At 38.4% G+C, this 27,893-nt stretch overlaps 2 protein-coding genes across 4 annotated transcripts in view; one reads left to right on the forward strand and one right to left on the reverse strand.

The window, feature by feature from the left end:
• The window catches only part of CAMK2G (calcium/calmodulin dependent protein kinase II gamma), a 1,229,125-nt gene that overhangs the window by 825,021 nt on the left and 376,211 nt on the right, over window positions 1–27,893 (forward strand). The gene's annotated exons all lie outside the window — the stretch shown is intronic.
• Window positions 1–27,893, reverse strand: part of ADK (adenosine kinase) — a 711,694-nt gene that overhangs the window by 498,717 nt on the left and 185,084 nt on the right. For all 3 annotated transcript variants that reach the window (XM_050803506.1, XM_050803508.1, XM_050803507.1), the window contains one exon: window positions 10,774–10,848. In XM_050803506.1, the coding sequence (XP_050659463.1) occupies window positions 10,774–10,848 (75 nt within the window). The remainder of the gene's footprint in view (window positions 1–10,773; window positions 10,849–27,893) is intronic.

Consider the following 27,893-nt stretch of genomic DNA (forward strand, 5'->3'; position numbering starts at 1 on the left):
GAATTAAATCACTAAAATTTCTATAAATCTACAAATATTGCCACATAGTCCAAAGAATCCCAACAGTATCAAGTAAAGTTTTACAGAATTGGCAAAACCAATCAGGTAGGCAGTGTGGATATGGCAAGATTTTAAACAAAATATTTAATTGGCTCTTCCAATAAAAAAAAAAAAGTTGATTAAAATATATTAGAAAGGAAGAAAATGGGGGAGGGGCAAAACCATTAATCGCTACAACACTAAGACTAAAGCTGGACTGAAATTTAAGAAGCTTATAAAGAAATAGATTAAATCACGGGGTTAGAATAAAAAAGCAAAAAGTTATAAAGTTTAAGAAAATAATATGTTTAAATCTCATTAGCAAAGTAAATGAAGATTAAAACTCAATTAGAGAAAGCTGAAAGAATTAAACTAGATTTAAACCTAAATACATAAAATAGAACTATACTCTTTGTATTCTTAATTTTTCCTATGCTTTTTATTTTAAAAAATTTATTGATAATTATTCAAAATGACTAACCACATCTTTTTATTAAAGGACATTTTTTAATTTGGTACTTGGAAGATACTACTATCACTGCTTAGCTCTTGGGTCACATCAACAAAATGGGCCCATGTTATATCAACCTCCCATTTATTTGCTAATACATTTTATTTCTGGCTTCTGTCTCCATATTTGCACTGTGATTTGCCTGGCAGAAGGCGCCACTGACATCCCATTCAAATACAGGGGACCCTTTTAGGCGTTACTTTACTAGATATCTCTGTTACAGCAGGTATTATTGGCTAGTCTTATATAAACTCATCATACTTCATCAGACCTTGTCTTAGTTCTGCTTTTTCTTAGTCTCATTCTATACTTACTCTTTATCTATCCATCTATTAAATGTTCTAGCTTCCAGCCCACTTCTCCTTTTACTTTTTACTCTTTTTTTAAGAAATTTTATCTACTGGTTGCTTTAAATACCACCTACATAATAATAAAAATAGTGCTGGTAATAGCTACCATTTATTGAATAATATTGCATCAAACTATGTAAAATTAAATACAATTAAAGAGTCCAGGCGAGGCACCGTAGCTCACACGTGTAATCCCAGCACTTTGAGAGAACGAGGTGAGAGGAGTCCAGGACCAGCCTGGGCAACACAGTGAGACCCGTCTCTAAAAAATAAAATTTTTTAAATTAGCTGGGCACGGTAGGGCACATGCCTGCTGTCCCAGCTACTTAGGAGGCTGAGGTAAGAGAACTGTTTAAGCCCGGAAGGCTACAAGAATTAAACTAGATTTAAACAGCACCACTCACTGCACTCCAGACTGGGCAACACAGCAAGACCCTGTCTCCAAAAACAAAAGGAGTCCAGCCATGACTCTTCTATCCACCAAGAAACATAAAACCAACTGTCTCCTGAATATGCCTACCTGGGTATCACAGTCATCTCAAGCTTGAACAAAACTCAATTCAATCTTTCAACCCTCTCTTCCACATCCTCCTCCTATACTCCCTAACTCAGTTGTAAATACCACCATCATTCAGTCACCAAAACTAAAAATTCAAATGTTATCTCTGACTCCTTTACCCTCTTCATTAAATCAATCAAGTCTTACCTTGATAACACAAAAGTATCATTGTACTCTCTCTCCCAACCATTGTATCATAACTAAAGTGATCAAGTCATCATCTCTCAACAGGTTTATTACTATAGCCTCCTCAAATCTATTGATCCACAACAGACAAAGCAATTCACATAATCCTAAAATGTGAATCCCAACCATGTCATCTGCCTGCTTAAATCAACAAGTGCTCTCCATTGCCAATAATAGAGGCATGAGAGATTTCAAGCTCCTCAGTAGCCAATAATATTAGCTAACATAAGCCAAACATACAAATAATCTCATTCAATCCTCACAAGAACCCTAATATCCTTATTTGACTCACAAAGAAACTGAGTTTCCATAGATAACCAAGGTCACACAGCTCCAGAGCACACTCTTAACCTCTATTCTTAATGCCACTGTGAAGAAGTGATTTTCTTTCCACATCTGTCTCCTCAATTAGATTACAAGCTGTTTAAAGGCAAAATAGTTATTTAACATTGTATTCTCAGTATTTGGCAAAACAGTAACCACAAGACATGTGCTCCAAAAAGTGTGTGTTGAGCTGTGAAATGAACTGCTAAAAAAGAATCCATGTTTACGTATCCTTAGAAGTACCATTTCCTTCAATATTCAAAGTTAGGTTTGAACAGCAAAGAACACAAAGAACAGCATCTTACATCTAGGCAAAATGAAGGAAAGTAGTCTGTGTTCATTTAGTGTCCATAATTTAGGTTGTTTTTTGAGGAAGCCCCAGAGCAACTCAGGAGCAATCACTCAAGATGTGAAATGACATAAAGATTCAAATAGCAGTTTATTTCAAATTCTAAGAATTTAGTATTTTGAAAGAGAGAAGCAGAATAACCAAAGACTATCTGTTAATGTGGGTCACAAGGTAGTCAAGAGAAAATATTCAAACTTAAGAAGCATTTCCGACCACCAATAATCTAGAATATGTTATAGAAAAATATATCATATACACAAGAGATACAACTTTTTTTGAAGATATCTTTTAAAAAATATAAACATATCAAAAGAAATGTAAAACTGTACAATAAACCTAAGCTGTACTGGTTAATACCATAAACGCTAATTAATATCTATTAAAATTTAATTAACATGAAATAAAATGTTGAAATTCATCAGTTGCACTAGCCACACTTGAAGTGATCAAAGCCAAATGTGACTAGTGGTTACCATGTTGGATAGCACAGATACACATTTCCATAATCAAGGAACATTCTAGTGTACAGCACACACTGCTGCAAAGATACTGACCCCAGATTTCATTTCTACTTTATTGACTTCTATATGGTCTATTTTTCTAAAAAGCATTTACTTTTATAATTTTTGAATCTAACAAGATTTAGCAAATGATCACCGCCACAAGATGTATAAGTTTTTAAAAAACCAGCCTAACCATTTTGTTACCCATATTACATTATTTAAATTTTATGTGTTATTAAAAGATACAGAAGAATACCTAAAATAAAGAAAGAAATATTTGTAGGGATAAGAAAATTTGTTGGTAAAGATCTCTTTTTTCCAAATTAATCTATAAATACAATACTAAACAAAATCCCAGACAGAATATTTAGGTCAATTAAAGGCCTAAATATACAAAACATAATGTTGAAAGTTGTAGAAAAAAATATGGCAATAGCTTTATAAATAATTAACTAAAAGGCCGGGCACGGTAGCTCACACCTGTAATCCCAGCACTTTGGGAGGCCAAGGTGGGTGGATCACTTGAGGTCAGGAGTTCAAGACCAGCCTGGCTAACATGGTGAAACCCCATCTGTATTAAAAATACAAAAATTAGCCAGGCACAGTGGCACATGCCTGTAATCTCAGCTACTCAGGAGACTGATCCATGAGAATAGCTTAAACCCGGGAAGCGGAGGTTACAGTGAGCTGAAATCACGCCACTGCACTCCACCCTGAGTGACAGTGCAACTTCGTCTGAAAAAAAAAAATTTAACTATAAAAGTGTCAGAGCAGTTTACAATTCATTTTAAAGCAAAACAATTAAATGTCTAACTTTAAACCTAACACATGCAGTCTCACTTGACACTCCAAATAATTTTTTCACTTTCAAAGCTAACATACACCCATTTGTAGAAGTAATACATTTTTATTTATAGAAATAATTCAGTTGTAAATTATTGGCAATGAATAATCAGCACTAAAATTTATGGCCAATTGCTTTGAGCATTTTCCTTTTTTTAAATTTTTAGAGACAGGGTCTCACACTATATTGCCCAGGATAGAGTACAGTGGCTATTCACAGTCACAATCATAGTGCACTACAGTTAGAGTCTCCCAAGTAGCTGGCATTACAGGCAAGCACCACCACAGCCAGCTACTTTGGGTATTTTAGGTGTGAACATTAAGTAACATCTTTCATGCACACTTAGATTAATAAAAACTCACATAAGGTTTGTATGTTTATTTTATTAAAGGTTTAGATCTGTGAGAAAAACACATTTCCTCAAGTATTCTAGCTTCCCGTCATAAAATTGAGTATTTTCATTTCATTTTTTTTTTTTTTTTTGAGATGGAGTCTCACTGTCTCACCCAGGCTGGAGTGCAGTGGCGCAATCTCGGTTCATTGCAACCTCTGCTCCTGGGTTCAAGCGATTCTCCTGCCTCAGCCTCCTGAGTAGCTGGGACTGCTGACGCGCACCACCACGCCCAGCTAATTTTTTATTTTTAATAGAGACAGGGTTTCACCATCTTAGCCAGGCTGGTCTCTAACTCCTGACTTCAGGTGATCTTTCACCTCGGCCTCCCAAAGTGCTGGGATTACAGGTGTGAGCCACCACACCCAGCCAAAACTGAGTATTTTCATTTTTATTGATGGTTTTCTTTTCTCAATTACCATTTCATTACTTCTCTCAATCCTCTTACTTTCATGATATTTATCTAGTGTCAGGAAAAACCAAGGCAAACCTACCTTACACATTCCTTCCTTGCTTTTTTCATCCCTATTAATACATATCTCCATAATTACAGACCAGAGCTCATGTGGAGGTATTCATATGTTCCACATTTCCTATCCCCTCATGTCCACTGTGTCCCTACAGTTTACTAGAAAAGATTCTTTTCAATCATGTACTTTCTGCCACAGGTGTTCCCAATAATTTTCAATTCTTTTTTTGGTGGGAGGGACAGGAGTTTGAGGCTGCAGTGAGTAGGCTATGATTGTGCTACTGCACTCCAGACTGGGAAACAGAAACCTTGTCTCTAAAAAAAAAAAAAAAAAAACTCAGAATCAGAAAAATATTTTATCAAATGAATTTTGACAATTAGAACTCACTTTCATAGTGTAAGATACTAATCAGTATATATCTCATTCATTTGGTATATATCTTAGTCCCCTTGTGCTGCTATAACAAAAATACCAGACCAGGCTATTTATTTATTTATTTATTTTCTTATGTTTTGTTGTTGTTGTTTTATTTTTCTTATTTTGTTTGGGGTAATTTGTAAACAATAGAAATTTATTTCTCACATTCCTGGAGGCTGGGAAACCCGAGGTTAAGGCACCGGCAAGACTGGTGTCTGGTGAGGCTTTTCTCTGCTTCCAAGATGGCACCTTGTTGCTGCATCCTCCAGAGGGGAGGAACACTGTGTCCTCACATGGCAGAAGGAATGTAAAGGCAGGAGAGCTCTCGCTTCAGCCTTGAGTCCTTTCACAAGTGTGCTAATCCCATTCACAAGAGCAGAGCCTTCATAACTTGGTCAACCCCCAAGAGCCACACTTCTTATACTGCAGCACTGGGGATAAGTTTCAACATGAATTTTGGAGAGGATACCATCATTCACACCATAGCAATATACCACTTATCTAGGTTGGGTGCGGTAGCTCATGCCTGTAATCCCAGCACTTTGGGAGGCCGAGGTGGGCAGATCACCAGAGGTCAGGAGTTCGAGAGCAGCCTGTCCAACATGGTAAAACCCTGTCTCTACTAAAAATGCAAAAATCAGCCAGGCGTGGTGGCACACACCTATAGTCCCAGCTACTCAGGAAGCTGAGGCACAAGGATCACTTGAACCCAGGAGGCAGAGGTTGTAGTGAGCTGAGATTGCGCCACTGCACTGCAGCTTGGGTGATAGAGCAAGACACCATCTCAAAAATAAAAAATTGAAAAAAAAAAATATATATATACACACACACACAGTACTTATCTAATGGTGGCTCAAAATGTAGGCTAAACACAATCGGTTTATATCATAAGGTAAATTTTTGAATATATTTGGAAGAAATGGCCAGGAGTAACAATAGAGAAGACTCTTTTATTGTTAGGGTCCAAATACTTGTTTTCTATCTTCAGGTACTTATTTGAAAATCAAGGTTAAAGATTAAAACCTTCCAAATATAAAATAAAACTTCAGCTAGCCACTTAGGATCAGCTGCTAGTAAAACATGTAAAACAAAGAGGTTACTCGAGCTTCCGGTAGTGTCACTGATGGCAGCAGCAGGCTGTCTAGAGCAGCTGCTGCAAAGACACTGGCTCCAATAGGGGAGGTGCAGCCAGGGCTGCATGTTCCACAGAGCCCAAAGAAGTTGGGAACAGGTGGAAGCCACACCCACTTCCAAGCTGGCAGGGCTGGAGCCCCACCCTCCTGAGTGCAGCTGCAGCCACCCAGCCATGGCTGTGGACCTAGGTATCCCTGCACTCTCTGGGGCCTAGGAAGTCCCCTTTTCCCCTGCAGGCTCAGAAGTGCCTGCTCCCGTGCCTGGCCTCTCCTCAATCCCAGCACCTGCTCCGAGGTGATAATGTTAATGTGGGTAAGTCATTTTCAACTTTCACTATGAATTTGTATTCAAAGTTGGGAAAACAATTATAGATGACAGAATGAAAACATCAACCTTAAAAACACAGTTAATAGAAGTAAGGAGATAGAAAGATGGAAAAAGTAGCAGAGGAAAGACTAGTGGCACCAGTAATCTCATTCTCCATAATGAGAAGTCAATGGATTCCATTGAAATTTGGGTTTATCTGTTTTGTTTTGGCTTGGTGTGTATATATATATATATGTGTGTGTGTGTGTGTGTGTGTGTATATATATGTGTGTGTGTGTATATATATATATATATATATTTTTTTTTTTTTTTTGAGACAGTCTCTCTGCCACCCAGGCTGGAGTGCAATGGTGCAATTTCAGCTCACTGCAACCTCTGCCTCCCAGGTTCAAGCAATTCTCCTGCCTCAGCCACCCGAGTAGCTGGGACTATGGGCGCATGCCAACACACCTGGCTAATTTTTGGTATTTTTAGTAGACACAGGATTTCGCCATGTTGGCAAGGCTTGAACTCCTGACCTCAAGTGATCCACCTGCCTCAGTCTCCAAAAGTGCTGGAAATACAGGTGTAAGCCACCACGCCCAGCCTGAAATTTGACAGAACAAGAAATTTTAAGAAATGTAAGCATAGTATATTATTTAAAAGTACAAGGAACCAAAAGAACTAAAATCATTAATGTAACTGTATACAGTAGTATTTTCTGACTGGGAAAGTGTGTTTTAAAGTTTGTATCTTAATGTCTTAGGATAAAACACATCTCCCAGTTCATCCTAGGCCCCCAACACATTTCCTATTATATTACCATAAGTCAAATTTACACATTTATAAATTCTTGCCTTACCCTTTGACATTTGAGTTTATCCAAATATAGGGGTAATTCCCAGGATATAAAAAAAGTTTCAAAAAAATTATTGTCCCCATAATTACTTATATTTCTATATACTATCAATGAACAATAAGAAAAGGAAAGAAAATAATCCCAATTTACAATAGCATCAAAAATAATAAAATTAAATTTAACCAAAGAAGTGTAAGACTTACGCACTGAAAACCTACTAAACACTGCTAAAATTATTTTAAAAAGACCTAAGGCTGGGCGCAGTGGCTCACGCCTATAATCCCAGCACTTTGGGAGGCCAAGGCAGGCGGATCAGAAGGTCAGGAGTTCGAGATAAGCCTGACCAACATGGTGAAACCCCATCTCTACTAAAAATACAAAAATTAGCCAGGCATGATGGCGCATGCCTGTAATCCCAGCTACTCAGGAGGCTGAGGCAGGAGAATCATTTCAACCCAGGAAATGGAGGTTGCAGTGAGCTGAGATCGTGCCGCTACACTCCAGCCTGGGCGAGCAAGAGTCTGTCTCAAAAAAAAAAAAAAAAAGACCTAAATAAATGGAAAGACATTCTGTCTTCATAACTTGGAAGACTTAATAGTGTATTTATCTATATATTCAATGTAATTCCAAGCAAAATTCCAACTGCCTTTTTTACAGAAATGAAAAAGCTATCCCCAAAAATTCATATGGAATTATGAGGGATCTCGAATTAAATAATAATAATAATAATAATCTTGAAAAACGAAGTTGGAGGACTTACACTTCCTGACTTCAAAATCTACTACAAAGCTACAGTAATCAACACAGTGTCGTACAGGCCAGGCACAGTGGCTAATGCCTATAATCCCAGCACTTTGGAGGCCAAGGTGGGAAGACAACTTGGGCCTAGGATCAAGCCAGACTTGAGTCTGAGACCAGCCTGGGCAACATAAGGAGACCCCGTTTATATAAAAAAAAAATTTAAAATAGCTAGGGATGGTGGTACACGCATATAGTCTCAGTTACTTGGGAGGCTGAAATAGAAGGATCACTTGAACCCAGGAGTTCAAGGTTTCAGTGAGCTATGATTGCACCACTGCACCCCAGCCTGGGTGACAGAGCAAGACCCTATCTCCAAAAAAAAACAAAACACACATAGACAAAAACACCAATGTCATACTGGCATAAGGACAGACATATGTATCAACAGAATAGAATGGAGTCCAGAAATTTACCTATGGTCACCTGATTTTGTCAACAGTATCAAGATCACTCAATGGGGAAAAGAATAGTCTCTCCAATAAATGATATTGAGACAACTGGATTTCCGCACGCAAAAGAATAAAGTTGAACCCTTATTTCATACCTTATACAAAAATTAACTCAAAATTGATCAAATGCTTCAATCTAAGATCTTAAACTACAAAACTCCTAGAAGAAAACACAGGCATAAATCTTTGTGATCCTGGATTTAACAACAGATTCTTACATATGACAGCAAAAGCAAAGCATAAGCAACAAAAGAAAAATAAATTGGACATCATCAAAATTTAAAACTTTTGTGCATCAAAGGACACTATCAAAAAATTAAAGTTAATCCCCAGAATGGGAGAAAATGTTTGCAAATCATATGCTAGCTGATAAGGGTTTAGTATCCAGAATATAAAAAGAACTTTTACAACTTAACAAAAAGACGACAACCCAATTAAAAAATGGGCAGAGAGCTTCAACATTTTCCCAAAGATATACAAATGTCCAATAAGCATACGAAAAGATGCTAACATCAAAAGTTTTCATTAGAAAAACGCAAATCAAAATCACAAAGAGACATCATTTCACACCCACTCATAGTAAAAAATAAGCTTTGGCAGTAGAGAAACTGGAACCCTTATACACTGCTGGTAGGAATGCAAAACAGTGCAGCTGCTTTGGAAAACAGTTTGGTGGTTTCTCTAGAAGTTAAACACAGAAATATCATGTGACCCAGCAGTTCCACTACTGTGTGTGTAGAGAAATGAAAACACATTCCAACACAAAAGCTTATACATAAATGTTCATAAGAAGCATTGTTCCTAATAGACAAAAAATGAAAACAACATAAGTGTCTATCAACCAATGAATGGATAAACAAAATGTGGTATATCCACACAATGGAATATTCCACTATTAAAAGGAATGAAGGACTGATACATGCTACAACATGGATGAACTCTGAAAGCATTACATAAGTAAAATAAGCCCAAACACAAAAGGTCATATATATAAACACAAAAGATCATATATTATTATATGGTTCCATTTATATAAAATGCTCAGAATAGACAAATTCATAGAAAAACAAAGTATACTGGTAGTTCCCAGGATACTGGGCTAGCGGAGGGAATAGTGAATGACTACTTAATGGGTATGGGATTTCATTTTGGGGTGATGAAAATGTCCTGAATTAGATAGTGGTGATGGTTGTAAAACTTTGTGAATATACTGGCAGTCACTGAATTGTATACTTTATAATGGTTAAAATGATCAATTTTATGTGACATAAATTTTACCTCAATTTTTTAAAAAGTAATTATTCTTGGGTACAGAAATCGGGGTGTGTGAGGAGCGGGGGGATCTTGCTTTCTCATCATTAATCTTTTTTACTACTTAAATTTTCCAGATAGTAGTCCCCCCATTATCTGAGGTAGATGCATTGTAAGATGCCCCATGGGTATCTGAAACTGTGGATAGTACTGAACCATATGCATATACATACATATATACATACACACACACATACGTGCTATGTTTTTCCTACACATACATACCTACACATCATACTATGATAAAGTTCCATTTATAAATTAGGCATAATAACAGATTAACAACAACTAACTAAAAATAGAACAATTATTAAAATATACTGTAATAAACGTTATGTGGACGTGGTATGTATCTCTCTCTCAAAATGTATTATACTGTCCTATGGGTAACTGAGACCTCAGAAAGTGCGAAAAAGGACACAAGAGGGGACTTTTGTACCAAATGGCCGCAAATAGGTAAATAAACAAACTGATTTCTCAGCTAAGTTGAAACATTGGAAGTTACTAATAAAGGGGAAACAACAGAGCTTCATGGCCTCTGAATTATATCCTGCATATTCTCTTGTCTTCTCTAATCATCTTTCTTCTCCCATTATAGCTTCTGAGAGGAAACAAGATTGGGCACATTCAGGGTAGAATGTCTGTAGATTATGATACTATTACGGATGTAGTTCACTGACAGTAGTTTAAAATTTGGGGAATTAAATAATTAGGTAAATTATATAAACTTTTCTCCTTCCAAATAATAAGCAAAAAAGTTTTAAGTAAAAATTTTGCAATGTATATAAGTTTTCCCAAGGAAAATTGTACTCAGTTACTCAATGATAACACACTTGCTATTACCAGACTTAAATTTCCTGAGTTTTCCTTTAATTGAAGACGTTCGGTGATCAAGTCACTTCTAAAGTTTTCATCCATTTTTCTTCAAATATAAGTTCCACATAGTGCATATGAAGAGTTTAATACTTACTTATCAAGGAAATCTTTGTCCACTACAGCAGAGATGTCAAGCAGAGGATTTCCCATTCCAAAGAGAATATTTTCTCTAAAAAAACACAAAATACAAGTTAGAAATACTTCTAAAAGTAAGTTGATATGTAAAAGGTACACAAAATAAAAATAACTATCTTCATTTCAACCTGAAAATAAACCTAACATACCAGTTTATTAAACATTTGATTTGCCTATTATATGTAGGACATTTTAGAGGTAGCATAAAGACATTTAGAAAAAAAGATGATTATCAGAGAAAGATGCAAATCAAAACTACAATGAGACACCATCTCACACCAATCAGAATAACTATATATATATATTTTTTTTGGACACGGAGTTTTGCTCTTAATGGCATGATCTCAGCTCACTGCAACCTCTGCCTCCCAGGTTCAAGTGATTCTCCTGCCTCAGCCTCCTGAGCAGCTGGGATTAAAGGTGCCTGCCACCATGCCCGGCTAATTTTTGTATTTTTAGTAGAGATGGGGTTTCACCATGTTGGCCAGGCTAGTCTCGAACTCCTGACCTCAGCTGATCCACCTGCCTTAGCCTCCCAAAATGCTGGGATTACAGGTGTGAGCCACCATGCCCAGCCCAGAATAACTACTATTGAAGAGTCAAAAAAAAAAAAAAAACCAGATGTTGTCGAGGTTGCAGAGAAAAGGTAATACTTACAAACTGTTGATAGGAATGCAAATTAGCTTAGCCCCTGTGAAAAGAAGTTTAAGGATCTCTCAAAAAACTTAAAATATAATTACCATCTGACCCAGCAATCTCATTATGGGTATATACCCAAAGAAAAATGAATCATTCTAGGCCGGGCACAGTGGCTCATGCCTGTAATCCTAGCACTTTGGGAGGCCGAGGTGGGTGGATCATGAGGTCAGGTGACGAAGACCATCCTGGCCAACATGGTGAAACCCTGTCTCTACTAAAAATACAAAAATTAGCCAGGCATGGTGGCGCACGCCTGTAGTCCCAGCTACTCAGGAGGCTGATGCAGGAGAATCGCTTGAACCCGGGAGGCGGAGGCTGCAGTGAGCCGAGATCGTGCCACTGCACTCCAGCCTGGGCGATGGAGCGAGACTGTGTCTTAAAAAAAAAAAAAAAAAAAAGAATCATTCTACCAAAAAGACATGTTTATTACAGCACTCTTCACAATAGCAAAGACATGGAATCAACCTAGGTGCCCATCAATGGTAGAATGGATAAAGAACATGCAAAACATATACACCATGGAATACTATGCAGCCATAAAAAAAGAACGAAATTATGTCCTTTGCAGCAATATGGATGCAGCTGAATTATCCTAAGTGAATTAACATAGAAACAGAAAACCAAATACCACATGTTTTCACTTATAAGTGGGAGCTAAACACTGGGTACACAGGGACACAAAGATGTCAGGACAATAGACACTGGAGATTCCAAAATCAGGGAAGAAGAGAGTAAAGTAAGAGCTGAAAAACTACCTATTGGGTACTATGTTCACTACTTAGATGATGGGGATCATTACAAACCCAAACTTCAGTATCACATGAAATACCCATGTAACAAACCTGCACATGTACCCCCGTGAATGTTATTAGAGAGCCCATGGCACATCCTGGAACAGTCCAAGCAAGAGCCCTATCTACCCTTGACAAAAAATGACTGTGGTAGGGTCTTCACAATGGACATCAGAACTGATACAATTCTTTTATTATGTATCCAAAAAATTTAAATATATGCTAACTTTTTATAGAATAATTTGTAACTTTTACAAATTTAACTGCACATCTTTTCATCTAAAAATGTCTAGCTAAAACTTTTATTCGTGTCTTATGTTTCCTATACTTCTTATATTCATGTCTTCTCATGCATATACTTGTATGTTAAATATATAAGGATTCATTTCAGATGCCTACAACATGAAATAAAGCAAAACAAAAACAAATCAAGAAGAAATGATATAATTTTAAATTACATTTAACAGACTTGGAGGAAGTCTGTTTTCCAAAAGAGATCACAGTATGGTTCCAATCCAAATAAAAGAAAGAACTCCACCACAAGTGATGCCTTAAACGGAAGCTCATCTCGCAGTAAGAAATGGGCCAGTGAATACTGTTGGATCAGTCTCAACAGGAGACATTCATCTAGTTTATCCAATAAGATTTGTCTCTGTGTAATTTTCTACTGGTCTCCAGTTTATTGATGATCCGCTTCTCTTTCAGTTGCCTCCAAACCAGTTACCATTCTCACCATTTGGCGACTATCAGTAATATCAATGGACAAGCACACCAGGATTTTTTTAAGAGAATGAGGCATAGCCTATAATTATAATCTGTAATGATTTTTAGAGGATAAAATTACAGTCTCTTATTAACACCATAGATTGAGCAACTATGGCTGAATATGCAGTAAAGAGACATTTGTCCCTTTTCTATTTAAAGAAAGCTGAGTGGAGGAGGGTAAGATAATACACTTACTTATTCACACTTAAACTGCATTTGTGATCAAAGCAAGTCTAATAAAAAGAAAGTACTTTAAGTGCTTAGAAGGTGAAGGATCAATAGACAAATACAGTAAAACCTAACCATGATTTCACTGGGACTACTCTGCCTGATTTGTATATTCTTATCCAAACAATAAAAACTCCTAAAACTTGTTATTTAAAAAAAAAAAAAAAAAGGATGGGTACTCTTATTGGGGCTACTTGGCTTTTTATTTTCATTTGCCCTTTTTATCACCCCTTGCAAGCATCCAGTTCAATGTATAGAGTCGTGTAACCACAAAACTATGGAACATTTCCATCACAGCAACAACAAAAAAGCATCCTTCTGCCCCCACATCAATCCCTCTACCCTCAATTTGTCCCCTCTCAGTTTTAAGGAATATAATTGTTATACCTCTTTCTAAGAAGTCAAACCTTTGAACATCTACTGCATTACTAAAATAGTTTATTATACTCCGTTTAAAAACTCAGTAAAGATAGTCTTACAGAAAGCCTAATAATTGATTCTAAGAATGAATTACAATTCAAGAGTCAAATAATTCACGTCTGAGTCTCAGTTCTTGAGGTAGCTTGTAGAGAGACTTAAGCAAGCCATCTACCATCTCTGGGCCTAAATGTTAATAATGTTTGACTTGTTCCCAAATAATATTACAATTCAGTTAAGGTCATTTGAAGTCATGCTTATAATAAACTGGAATTGTGTGTCATCTTTTCCTTGCTGTCCTCCTTCTTTTACCCCAAATTTCCTCACTCAAGAGTAGAATTTTGGTGGAATTGATCCCTCAGGCAAACCAAAACCGAAGTCAATCAGTCCAATATATTTCTCTAGCCTTAGTGATCAGTTCAGAGACTGGCATGTAACCTAAGCCAGGAAAATCAGAATGAACTCAAGATTTTTTTCTATGATGCTCAGATACAGAACATATTTTTCCCTAATAGATATAAATGAAGAAGGTGCTAGAAGCCGTAAAAACCTAATGGCCTCAAGGTGGCTGCCTTGGGATAAATTTGACACCACAGAAAGCAGAGTGCGAAAACGGAAAGAAACCAGGTCATTAATGAAGTTGTTGGACCACCTAATTAAGCTTTACCTGAAATCTATACTCCATCTGAACTTCTCTGTTTTTTGTTTTGCTTTGCTTTTTTAAGTACAGGGGTACAAGTGCAGGTCTGATACGTAGGCAAACTTGTGTTACGGGGGTTTGTTGTACAGGTTATTTCATCACCCAAGTATCTGGACTTTTCAATTACATATGTTGGTAGTTTTGTTTATTTCAATTTGAGGCTGGTTTTTAGTTACTCACAACTGAAAGTATAGGGACAGATGTAAATTGTCATTAGTTCATTTTGTGAATCTGTTTAATATGTAATGCATTTTTATTATAAAACTGTAATACAGACAAGATTATTGGTGCTCAATTTTTTTTTTTTTTTTTTTTTTTTTTTTTGAGACAGAGTCTTGCTCTGTCACCAGGCTGGAATGCAACAGTGCAATCTCAGCTCACTGCAACCTCCGCCTCCCAGGTTCAACTGATTCTCCTGCCTCAGCATGCACCACTATGCCCAGCTAATTTTTGTATTTTTAGTAAAGATGGGGTTTCACCATGTTGGCCAGGATGGTCTCCATCTCTTGACCTCGTGATCTGCCCTTCTTGGCCTCCCAAAGTGCTGGGATTACAGGCATAAGCCACCACGCCCAGCCTAATCTTAACACTACAGTTCCCCAGTGGAAAACGGATGCAACATAGAACCTGATGAGTGATGCTATTAGGCTGAATCTTAACACTACAATTCCCCAGTGGAGAACGTATGCAACACAGACCCTGATGCATGATGCTATTAGGCTGCAATTGTCCAAAGCCTGCATGAAACTGGTTGCAGAAGTTGTGGCTGGTATAAGCAGTGAGGAGAAAGGAATTTAAATTAGCACAGGCTGGACGTGGTGGCTCACACCTGTAATCCCAGCACTGTGGGAGGCTGAGGCAGGTAGATGGTTTGAGTCTAGGAGTTCAAGGCCAGCCAGGACAACATGCCAAAACCCCAACTTTACAAAAAATTGGCTGGGCACAGTGGCTCACACCTGTAATCTCAGCACTTTGGGAGGCTGAGGCGGATGCATTGTCTGTGCACAGGAGTTCGAGACCAGCCTGGGCAACATGGCAAGACTCTATCTCTACAAAACTACAAAAATTAGCCAGGCGTGATGGCGTGTGCCTATAGCCCCAGCTACTAGGGAGGCTGAGGTGGAATAATCCTTGAGCCCAGGAGGTTGAGGCTACTGTGAGCCATGAGTATGCTACTACCTCAAAAAAAAAAAAAGAAAGAAAGAAAAAGAAAAATATAAAAAATCAAGCCAGGCATGGTGGTGCACACCCATAATCCCAGCTACCACGGAGACTGAGGTGAGAGGATCGCTTAAGCCTGGAAGGTCGAGGTTGTAGTAAGCTGTGATTACACCACTGCACTCCAGCCTTGGGTGACAGAGTAAGACGCTGTCTTAAAAATAAATTAACTAAATAAAGTGGCACATAAAAGATATCTTCAAATAGTAAGTTAAGTAAAAAAGATATCATTATTTTCAAAAGCAAATAAAACTTTGCTCATGTCACATTTCTCTCTCCTTCACTGCACATAACTGAGATTATAATGGCTAGTTTCTTACATACAAATACATATAAACTAGTGTCCAGGCCAGTAAATACTATGCCCTTCTTAAACGATGAACATACTATACGAATAAGCATTTATTTTTATCTTGTTCTACTAGAATGTGAACAAGATGAGGTTTAGTCTATAGCCAAAAACTATGACTAACCCATACTGGGATTACTTTTTGTTCCAAATGTTAGCAATATCTTTTTTTTGGAATGGATGCTAGGATGAGAGATACTGAACAATCTTTTTTTTTTTCTGGGGGGGAGTCAGCAATTTTATAAATGTCTCATAAGTTAGGTTTGCAGCGAACATAAACCTACACTATAATTATTATTTTGTTGGACAGTCAACAAATTTTATACTGACATATATTAGAGTAAGAGTTCCTGAGAAAATTTTTTCTTGGCTATTGATATATTAATGTTTGAATGTTGATTAGCCCTCTCACTAACAGAAACGTTTAGTTATGGTGCCAGAATAAACACTAACAATGACTGCCTTTAACTGTTTACACCAGTCATCTTCTCTTTCAATCCAGAAACCTCAGCTTTATATGTGACTCTTCTCTCTACATCAACTAGCCCCGTCTTATTAGTAAGGACATCATCTTGGTTTTATCAAACACTTCTTGTACCTGGATCTCCCACAATATACCCACTAGCACCAGGCCCTCTACAGACATTGCCTGAATTTCTACATTGTCAGCAATTTTTTTAGCCACAATAAATCCTGCACATTATCACCAAAATCATATTATTTTAAACAATTCTAACCATAATATTTTTCCACTTAAAATCTACCTAGCTTCTGATTATTAATAGGATAAAATCCAAAAGCATAATATAAAGGACATTGACTCTAGCTCAAACTCACCATATTTCATCATATCTAAGATGCCATTTATTCATAAAATAATCCCAATTTCCGACGGTGATGTAAAACACAATCAGCTGTAAGATGTATGCCAATTTCAGAGTTGTTAAAATGGGAAGAAATGTGCACGTTAAGATCAAAATTCAGTAATTCTTTAGCCTTACCTCTCACCATTCTAATATATACAACCTATTTTAATCATAATGCCTTACTGTTATTTGAATAAGACTGCCTGTAAAGTCCTTCTACTTCCTTTGCCTGGAAAACTCCCATTCATCTTTTTAAAATTCCCTATATGCTACCAGTCTTGGGAAATTTTTCCTGATCGACTCCTACCCAAGGGCTTCCACATAAGATATACAAGCTGCCCCCAACACCACTCAAGAGTGCTGTTAACAATGTAGAAAATGGCTCCTGGTACTGTATATCAAGGCACTGCATCCCTCCCTCCCAAAGATTTATTCATTCCCTCCTGCTCAGTTCTAAAAGTCCTTTGATGAACTTTTTAGTTGATTTTAGGGGTTGCTTTGAACTTTATCTTAATCAACTGATCTTAATCACCTACACAACAAAGGGTAAAGATTTTTTTGAAATCTTATTTACATTTGTATTCCCAATGGCTAGCATATGATAATTCCATGGGTTTTGAGTGATTCTGTGATTATAGGTTCTGATCTTTAGTTTCTTTCTCTTTTTGAGACAGGTTCCTGTTCTGTTGCCCAGGCTAGAGGGCAGTGGTGCAATCACGGCTCACTGCAGGCTCAACTTCCCAAGCTCCCCCACTTCAGCCTCTCAAGAAGTTGGGACTATAGCCACCATGCCCAGTTAATTTTTTTCTTTTCAGTAGAGACTGGGTCTCCCTCTGTTGCCCAGGCTCGTCTCAAACTCTTGGGCTTAAGCTATACTTCTGCCTCAGCCTCCCTAGGTTCTAGGATCACAGGTATGCAACCCAAGATACACCTTTATAAAGACATAGAAGTTTTGAAAATAAAAAGTTAGCAAAAAGACACACCATGAAAACACTAATCATAAATTACAGTGGCTATATTAATATCAGACAAGGTAAGCTTTAAAATAGAGAGTATCACCAGATACAAAGGGATTTCATGAAAATAGGTCAAATCGTCAAGAAAACATAATACTACTAAAAATAACAATACAAAGTATGTACACACCAAATAAAATGGCTTCAAAATACTTTTTAAAATACTTAGAAACAAAAGAAATAGGCAAATACATAACCTTAGTTCAGCAACCTTCTTTCAGTAATTAGTAAAACAGGTAGACACACCAAAAATTAAAGAATCACACTACACATTATTTATCCTAGAGGAAGAAAAAAGTGCACAGAGCAATCTCTACACAAATGTCTCTAACAGATTTATTTGTAAAGGGAAAACACTAGGCCAGCCACGGTGGCTCACACCTGTAATCCCAGCACTTTGGGAGGCTGAGGTGGAAGGATCACTTGAGGCCAGGAGTTCAAGACCAGCCTGGGCAACATAGTAAGACCTCATCTCTACAAAAAATAAAAATAATTAGCTGGGTGCAGTTGTGCATGTCTCTAGTCCTAGCTCCTCAGGAGGCTGAGATGGGAGAATTATTTAAGCCCAAGAGGACTGTAGTGTTCAACAATCATGCCAATACACTCTGGCCTGAGTGACAGAGAGAGCAAGATCATATCTCTTTTAAAAAAAAAAAAAAAAAAAAAAAAAAAAAAAAAAAGGCCGGGCACGGTGCCTCACGCCTGTAATCCTAGCACTTTGGGAGGCCGAGGAGGGCAGATCATGAGGTCAGGAGTTCGAGACTAGCCTGACCTAGTGAAACTCTGCCTCTACCAAAAATAGAAAAATTAGCCGGGCATAGTAGTGTGCACCTGTAATCCCAGCTACTTGGGAGGCTGAGGCAGGAGAATCACTTGAACCCAGGAGGCGGAGGTTGTGGTGAGCCAAGATCGCGCCACCGCACTCCAGCCTGAGCAACAGAGCAAGACTCCGTCTCAAAAACAGAACAAGAAAAAAAAAAATGGTAAAAATCTGGAAACGTAATAAATGCCCTTCAACAGGTAAATAGGTAAACAAACTATGGTACACCCATAAAAGAGAAGCAATAAAAAGGAATGAACTATGACACACACAACAGCTTAAACGGATCTCAAAGGCATTGTGCTAAGTGAGAAAAAAGCCGTTATCTACGGGTTACATACTACATGATTCCATTTACATAACACTCTCAAAGTTACAAAATTACACTGATGGAAAACAGATCAGTAGTTGTCTGGGGTTAGGGTTCAGAGAAAAGCATAACCATAAAGAAATGATATGGAGAAATTTCTTTGTGGTAACAGAACAGTTTAATACCCTGAATGTGGTAATAGCTACATGAATCCGGACATGATAAAATTTTATAGAACTATACACCACCACCTCCTCAATTAAAAACAATATATACAGGCCGGGCGCGGTGGCTCAAGCCTGTAATCCCAGCACTTTGGGAGGCCGAGACGGGCGGATCACGAGGTCAGGAGATCGAGACCATCCTGGCTAACACGGTGAAACCCCGTCTCTACTAAAAATACAAAAAACTAGCCGGGCGAGGTGGCGGGCGCCTGTAGTCCCAGCTACTCGGGAGGCTGAGGCCGGAGAATGGCGTGAACCCGGGAGGCGGAGCTTGCAGTGAGCTGAGATCCGGCCACTGCACTCCAACCTGGGCGGCAGAGCGAGACTCCGCCTCAAAAAAAAAAAAAAAAAAAAAAACAAAAAACAATATATACAAACTGGTGAAATTCTAATAAAGTCTATAGTCAACTTCCAACTATCGTATAACACCGAAATCAGCTTCCTGGTTTTGGTAACACACTATAGTTATGAAAGATATATCACTGGGGGAAGTTGAGTGAACACGGCACAGGAACTTTCTCTACAATTTTTGCGATTTCTGTGAGTTGTATTTCAAAAGAAAAGGGAGGAAAAGGATATAAAACAGATATATTAAAAATGTTTAGGCCAGGTGTGGTGGCCCACACCTGTAATCTCAGCACTTTGGGAGGCCGAGGCAGGAGAATCACTTGAGCCCAGGAGTTCGAGACCAGTCTGGGCGAGACCCTGTCTTTGTATTTTACATAGTGAGACCCTGTCTTTATATTTTAAAATAATGTTTTTAATGCTTAAAAACAAATTAGGGTGACATCATTGGGAATGGCAGAGTAAGGACCTCCAAAAATCCTCTCTTCCATAAAAGCAACAAGAACACTGGAAAAAAAAAATGTCAAAACTTGGGCCGGGCATGGTGGCTCACACCTGTAATCCCAGCACTTTGGGAGGCCGAGGCGGGCAGATCACAAGGTCAGGAGTTCAAGACCAGCCTGGCCAACATGGTGAAACCCCATCACTACTAAAAATACAAAAATTAGCTGGGTGTGGTGGCAGGCGCCTGTAATTCCAGCTACTCTGGAGGCTGAAGCAGGGAAATTGTTTGAACCTGGGAGGCAGAGGTTGCAGTGAGCCAAAATTACACCATTGCACTTCAGCCTGGGCAATAATGCAAGACTATATCTCAAAAAAAAGTCAAAAATAGACTTTTTCAGAACTCTGAATAGTAACCAAAAAGTCTGCAACAATCCAAGGAGCATTTATTCAAAAAAGATGGCTGAATCTCAGAAAGAATAGCAAGCTTTGTGGCATTTTAACATGCCCTATTCCCATGCCCCTCTTCCCAGCTCCAGGCTAGCCCTGAAAAGCAGCAATCTACAAACCATAGAATCCTGGAGCCTAGCAGCCAGTGGAGGTGACAGAACAGGGCTAGAGCTCCTTCAAAGTCCCATTTTCAGAGCAAGTTATTATTTGAGCTGACTAGCAATTCCCTGAAAAACCCCACTCCCAAGACTTCCCAATATTTAACCTGATTCAGAGCTTGCCCATTGCTAACAGCCTTTTCCCCCAAGGTATTTATTTGTCAAAAACAATCAGCTACAATTGCTTAACATTTCAGCAACCTGAAGCAGCTGGGACAAACAAGCTAACCAAAAAACACAAAAGGAAAAGGAGAATGAGATGTCCATAGGGAGTTTTGAAAAGTTCTGAAATTCCTAAGACTCTGGAAGGCCACAAGAGTGTGCCCAGGTCTATGGGCATGCTCAAGAAAGACCTGAAAAGGCCCTAAGCAATCACCACTTACTGAGCATGAAGCTCAGCAAAAACAGGAACTCAAGGCTATGGATGAACCAGAAGCCTGGTTGAGTGCTGAAAGGGCGCTCCAACAAGCACACAGAGCCTCTCAGCAAAGACTAGAACAGTAACAAGTATTGACAAGAATGTGGAGAAACTAGCATCTTCATACATTGCTGTTGCAAATTATAAAGTGATTCAGCCACTTTGGAAAATAATTTGGCAGTTTCTCAAAAAGTAAACATAAAATTACCACATGCCCCAGCAATTCTATCCTTAGGGGAAACAGAAACACAGAACAACACAAAAACTTGTACATGAATGTTTATAGCACCATTATTCATAATAGCCCAAAAGTGAAAATAACCCAAATATCTCTCAAGTGATAAATGGATAAATCGTGGCATATCTATACAATGAAATATTATTTCAGTCATAAGAAAGAATGAAATACTGATACATGCTGCAACATGGGTGAACTTTGAAAACATACTTGGTTAAAAAAAAAAAAAAAGCCAGCTACAATAAAGGCCGAATATTATATGATTCCACTTAGGAAATGTTCAGAATAGGCAAATTCCTAGGGACAAGGTAGATTAGTGGTTGCCAGGGGTTAGAGGGTAGGGAGACATGAAGAGTAACTGCTAACAGGTATGGATTTTCATTTTGGAGGACAAAAATGTTCCGGAATTAAATAGTGCCGATGGCCATACAACCTTGTGAATATACCAAACACTACTGAGCTGTGCAATTTTTAAGTGGTACATTTTACAGTAACTGAATTATCTCTCAGTTAAATAGTAACAAATACATAAAACTATCTGACTTAATTGATAAATTATATAGAACACTAAATTCAATAACTGCAGTATACACTGTATTTAATAAGATACATAAAATATCTACACTGAAAACCTCAAAATATTGCACAGCGGAATTAAAGACACATGTTACATTCACCAAATCAGACCACAGGGTAGGCCTTAAAACTAAGCTCTGTAGCTATCAAAGAATTAAAATCATAAACAACTTATCATTTACAGATCTATGGTACAAATATGTACACAATATGTCAACAACACATCCCCTGAACACCACGTAAAATTTAAAATAGCTAGAACATCCCAAATATTAAGAAATTAAACAATAAACTTCTAAATGACCTGTGGACCAGAAAAATCACAATGGAAATAGAAATTTGAATTGCACACATCGAAATTGTATGCTGCAGTTAAAGGAGTACTTAGAAGAAAATGTTAATTATGTAAGAAATGTACATTAGAATGACTACTGGGGGTTAGCAAAGAAAAAATAATAATAATAAAAGAAATGTGGCTGGGCGCGGTGGCACTTCTGGCACTTCGGGAGGCCGAGGTGGGCAGATCATGAGGTCAGGAGTTAGAGACCAGCCTGACCGACATGGTGAAACCCCGTCTCTACTAAAAATACAAAAATTAGCCAGGCGTGGTGGCGGGCGCCTATAGTCCCAGCTACTCGGGAGGCTGAGGCAGGAGAATCGCTTGAACCTTGGGAGGCGGAGGTTGCAGTAAACCATGACCGTACCACTGCACTCCAGCCTGGGTGACAGAGCGAGACTCTGTCTGAATGAATGTATGAATGAATAAATGAAATGAAATGCACATTAGAAAACAAGGAAGGTTTTAAAACAATAATCTAAACTTCTAACTCAAAAAAGGTAGAAAAAGGAAAGCAAATCAAATCCAAAAGAGTAGAGCAAGGTGGCGGGGCGCAGTGACTCACGCCCGTAATCCCAACACTTTAGGAGGCCGAGGGGGGCAGATCACGAGGTCAGGAGATCCAGACCATCCTGGCTAACATGGTGAAACCCCGTCTTTACTAAAAACACACACAAAAAATTAGCCGGGTGTGGTGGCGGGCGCCTGTAGTCCCAGGTACTCGGGAGGCTGAGGCAGGAGAATGCTGTGAACCCGGGAGGCAGAGCTTACAGTGAGCCGAGATCGCATCACTGCACTCCAGCCTGGGCGACAGAGCAAGACTCCGTCTCAAGGGAAAAAAAAAAAAAAAAAGTACAGCAAGGAAATTAAAAGAGCAGAAATACATTAAAATAAAAAATACATGACCAAAATAGAAATTCAACAAAACAAAATCTGGATTTTTGAAAGATTAATTGCTAAACCCCTAGCAAAGCTGATCCAAAAATTCAAAAGAAGTACCAACATCAAGAATGCAAATGGAGAAATACAGCAGTTCATACAGGCAATAGCAGAATATTAGGAAATTTTATGAACTTTATAACAACTCAACAATTGAGAATAAATTCATTTAAAAATGCAACTTCTCAAAACTGACACAGGAAAAAGTGAAGAACCTGAATGCTTATATATCAGCTAAAGTAATTAAACCTGTAAAAGTAATTAAACTAATTTAAAACCTTCTGCTCTTTTCTGCAAAAATACTTCAGGCCCACACGGCTTCACTGATGGATTCTATCAAAATTTAAAGTAACAATACCAATCTTATAAACCTACAGTAATTAAGACAGTGTGGCATTGGCATAAGTAGACACAAATATATCAACAGAATAAAACAAATCCAAGAAAAGACCCATAGCTATCTAATCAATTAATTGAGAATCCTTTTGAGAAACCTTTACATGATAGCAAAAGATTAGTAAGATAGATCATAGGCCTAAACACAAAAGACAAAAATATAAAGCTTCTAGAAAAAAACCATGAGACAATAGTTTCACAAGCCTAGCAGAGGGTAAGGAAAGACTTCTTAGAACAGAAAAGGTAATACCATAAAATAAAATAAATCAACAAATTCAACTTGCTCAAAATTTAGAAGTTCTGCTCTCAAAAGACATTAAGAAAATGCAACAACATAGCTCAGACTAGGAGAAAATATTTAGAGAGAGAGAGAAAGTGTGTGTGTGTGTGTGTGTGTGTGTGTGTTTGTGTGTGTAAAATCTGAGAAACCTGGCAAATAACTTGCATTCAGATATAAAAAGAACTCCTACAAATCAGCAACAAAAAGACAACCCAATAAAATAGGGTTGTAAATAAAAGCTTAATAAAAACTTGTACATAAATGTTTATAGCACCATTATTCATAATAGCCCAAAAGTGAAAATAATCCATATATCTATCAAGTGATAAATGGATAAATTGTGGCATATCTATACAATGAAATATTATTCAGTGATAATATTTCAGATGAACTGACACTTCAAAATAAAAGATAAGCAAATGTCCAATAATCACATAACTATTAGCCATCAAGGAAATATAAACTAAAACCATGATGAAATACAAGCACACACTCATGAGAATGCCTACATTTTAAAATGCCAAACATTGTGAAGAATGTGGAAAACTGAACTCTCATAAAACAACTGGTGGGAATGTAAAATGTGTTAAATTTTCTATTTTGGAAAAGTTTAGTGGTTTCTAAAGTTAAACATAAATCTACCCTAGTACACAGCAATTTCACTCCTAGATATTTCCCCAAGTCCACATAAAGATATATACAAAAATGTTCACAGCAACTTTATTCATAGTAACCAAAAACTGGAAATAACCCAAAGCCCATCAATAGGAAACGTGTTGCTACACACATATAATGGAATATTACTTGGCAATAAAAGGGAAAAACTACTGATACACACATCAAAATAGGTAAATCTCAAAAATATTATATTGAACAAAAGTAATCAGACACAAAATACTCCTTGCTGTATGATTCCATTTATGTGAAGTTCTAGAATAGGCAAAACTAATATCTAAAGTAAAAGAAGTACAAAAGTGGTTGCCTGGGTGAGAAGGCGGACAGAATTAATTAAAAAGAGGCTGGGTCGGGCACAGTGGCTCACACCTGTAATCTCAGCATTTTGGGAGGCCGAGGTGGGTGGATCACTTGAGCTCAGGAGTTCAAGACCAGCCTGGGCAACACAGCAAAACCCCCCACCGCCACCCCACTCCCCCAGCATTGTTACCAAAAAATACAAAAAAAAAAAAAAAAAAGCCAGGCATGGTGTTGCACATCTGTAGTCCCAGCTACTTCGGGGACTGAGGCAAGTAGATGGCTTGGGCTGGGAAGGTCAAGGTTGCAGTGAGATGTGTTTGCACCGTTGCACTCAAGCCTGGGTGACAAAGTAAGACCCTGGGGAAAGAAAAGGAGAAGGGAAAGGGGAAAGGGGAAAGGGGGAAGGGGAAGGGAAGGAAGGGAAGGTTGATTTGACTTTATATAAATTATACTGAGAGAGCCAGGCACAGTGGCTCATGCCTGTAATCCCAGCACTTCGGGAGGCCGAGGTAGGCGGATCACTTGAGGTCAGGAATTCTAGAGCAGCCTGGCCAACATGGTGAAACTCCGTCTCTACCAAAAAATACAAAAATTAGCCTGGCACGGTGGCGCGCACCTATAATCCCAGCTACTCAGGCAGCTGAGGCAGGAGTATCCCTTGACCCCGAGAGAGGTAGGCTGCAGTAAGCCGAGATCAGGCAGCTGCACTCCAGTCTGGGCAACAGAGAGAGACTCTGTTTATTTAAAAAAAAAAAAAAAAATTATATTGTTGGCATTTTTTTTAAGTGAACAGACTAGGGAAATGTGTCTCTTGGTTATGTAAAGCCAATCCTTCCATATGTATTCTAGATTCTATCCTTCTTTCCTACTCAACATTGATTTCTTCCTTCTGTCAAGCATTATCTATTTTTTCTGCTTTCTATTGGACCACTCTTTTCAGCACATAAATGTGAAAATCTCAAACCCTCCCCACAGAAAACCTCAGCCTAGCATATACTTCCAACTGCCATTATTTCCCTGCTCTCCTTTACAGCAAAACACTACTAGTGCTCTATCAAATAGTAAGTTCCCCTAAACTAGGTAAAATTATTCATTTTAAATTCAATTGCAGAAAAGCACATGTGTGACATGACTAACACTTATATAACAATTTTCAACTTAAAATGCATTTTTTGATATGTCACTTCTTTAATATCTTCAAAACACCCATGTAGGATAGGTATTGCTATTATCTCTTTTTAACGGATGAGGAAACAAGAGGTTCCTCAAGGTTATGTAACTGCCCAAAAGTAAGATAAATAGTCCCTAATTTCAAATCATGTGCATTACTCTTCAATATATATTTGTATACTCAGAACTCTCCATACAATAAAAACGTCTGACCAATGAAAAACATCCAAATGTACCCAAAATAGGCCAAAATTCCATTTTCTTATGGTTCTAGTTCGAATAACATTTCAACAAACAAAACTTAGTACAACAAAATAATTATAATGCATATGTAGGTGACCAGATAATTTATTATCCAAATGGGACACTTTTGAGAGTAAATGAGACACATTTATGTGTCTATTAATAATTATGTCAGGATAGCCGGGGACAATGGCTCGTGCCTATAATCCCAGCACTTTAGGTGGCTGAGGCGGGAGGATCACTTGACCAAGAGTTTGAGGCCAGGAGGTTCAAGACCAGACGGGGCAACATGGTAAGATCCCATTTTTACCCACATCCCCCACCCCCACATACACACACAAAATATAGCCAGACACGGTGGTGTGTATTTATAGTCCCAGCCTCTCTGGAGGGCTGAGGTGGGAGGATCACTTGAGCCCAGGAGTTCAAGGTTACAGTGAGCCATGACTGCACTATTGCACTCCAGCTGGGCAGCATAGCAAGACCCTGTGTCTACAAAAGAAAAAAATAAAATAAATAATAATGTCAGGATAACAGGCATGATCCAGAATTGTCCTGGGCAAACTGGAACATATGGTCATCCTATTCATAACCTAGCTTTGCTATTTAAAAAATAAAAATCTCCGCCAGGCGCAGTGGCTCACACCTATAGTCCCAGCATTTTTGGAGGCCGAGGTGAGTGAATCACCTGAGGTCAGGAGTTCAAGACCAGCCTGGCCAATATGGTGAAACCCCATCTCTACTAAAAATACAAAAATTAGCTGGGCGTGGTGGTGGGCACCTGTAATCCCAGCTACTCAGGAGGCTGAGGCAGGGAGAATCGCTTGAATCCAGGAGGTGGAGGTTGCAGTGAGCTGAGATTGTGCCACTGCACTCCAGCCTGGATGAAAGAGCGAGACTCCACCTCAAATAAAATAAAAATAAAATAAAATAATCTCAGACCAGAATGCCAGTTAAAAAAGTAAAAAGTAAAAAATAAAAATGTATATTTATGTTTTATTACAGTATTTTATTAATAGTATATTTCATGGCCAGGTGCAGTGGCTCATGCCTATAATCCCAGCACTTAGGGAGGGTGAGGTGGGTAGGTAACCTGAGGTCGGGTTCAAGACCAGCCTGACCAACATGGAGAAACCCCAATTCTACTAAAAATGCAAAATTAGCCGGGTGTGGTGGCACATGCTTGTATTCCCAGCTACTCGGGAGGCTGCGGCAGGTGAATCGCTTGAACCTGGGAGGTGGAGGTTGCAGTGAGCTGAGATGGTGCCATTGTACTCTAGCCTGGGCAGCAAGAGCAAAACTCCGTCTCAAAAAAAAAAAAAAAAGATAGTATATTTCATTACAGGATCAAGGGATCTTCCTGAGTCAGCTTCTCCAGTAGCTGGGACTATAGGCACATACCACACACCCTGCAAATTTTCTCATTTTTTTGTAGAGACAGGGTTTTACCATATTGCCCAGGCTGGCCTTGAACTCCTGGCCTCAAAGCGATCCTCCCACCTCGGCCTCCTGGAGTACTGAGATTACAGGCATGTGCCACCATGCCCATCAACAGTATTTTTTAAATTACAATTTAAAACCAAGGATGTGGATGGGCACCGTGGCTCATGCCTGTAATCCCAGCATTTTGGGAGGCCCAGCACTTTGAGAGGTCAAAGCAGGTGGATCACTTGAGCTCAGGAGTTCAAAACCAGCCTGGGCAATATGGTT

Source organism: Macaca thibetana, chromosome 9 (assembly GCF_024542745.1).
Source record: "Macaca thibetana thibetana isolate TM-01 chromosome 9, ASM2454274v1, whole genome shotgun sequence".
Lineage (NCBI taxonomy): Eukaryota > Metazoa > Chordata > Mammalia > Primates > Cercopithecidae > Macaca > Macaca thibetana.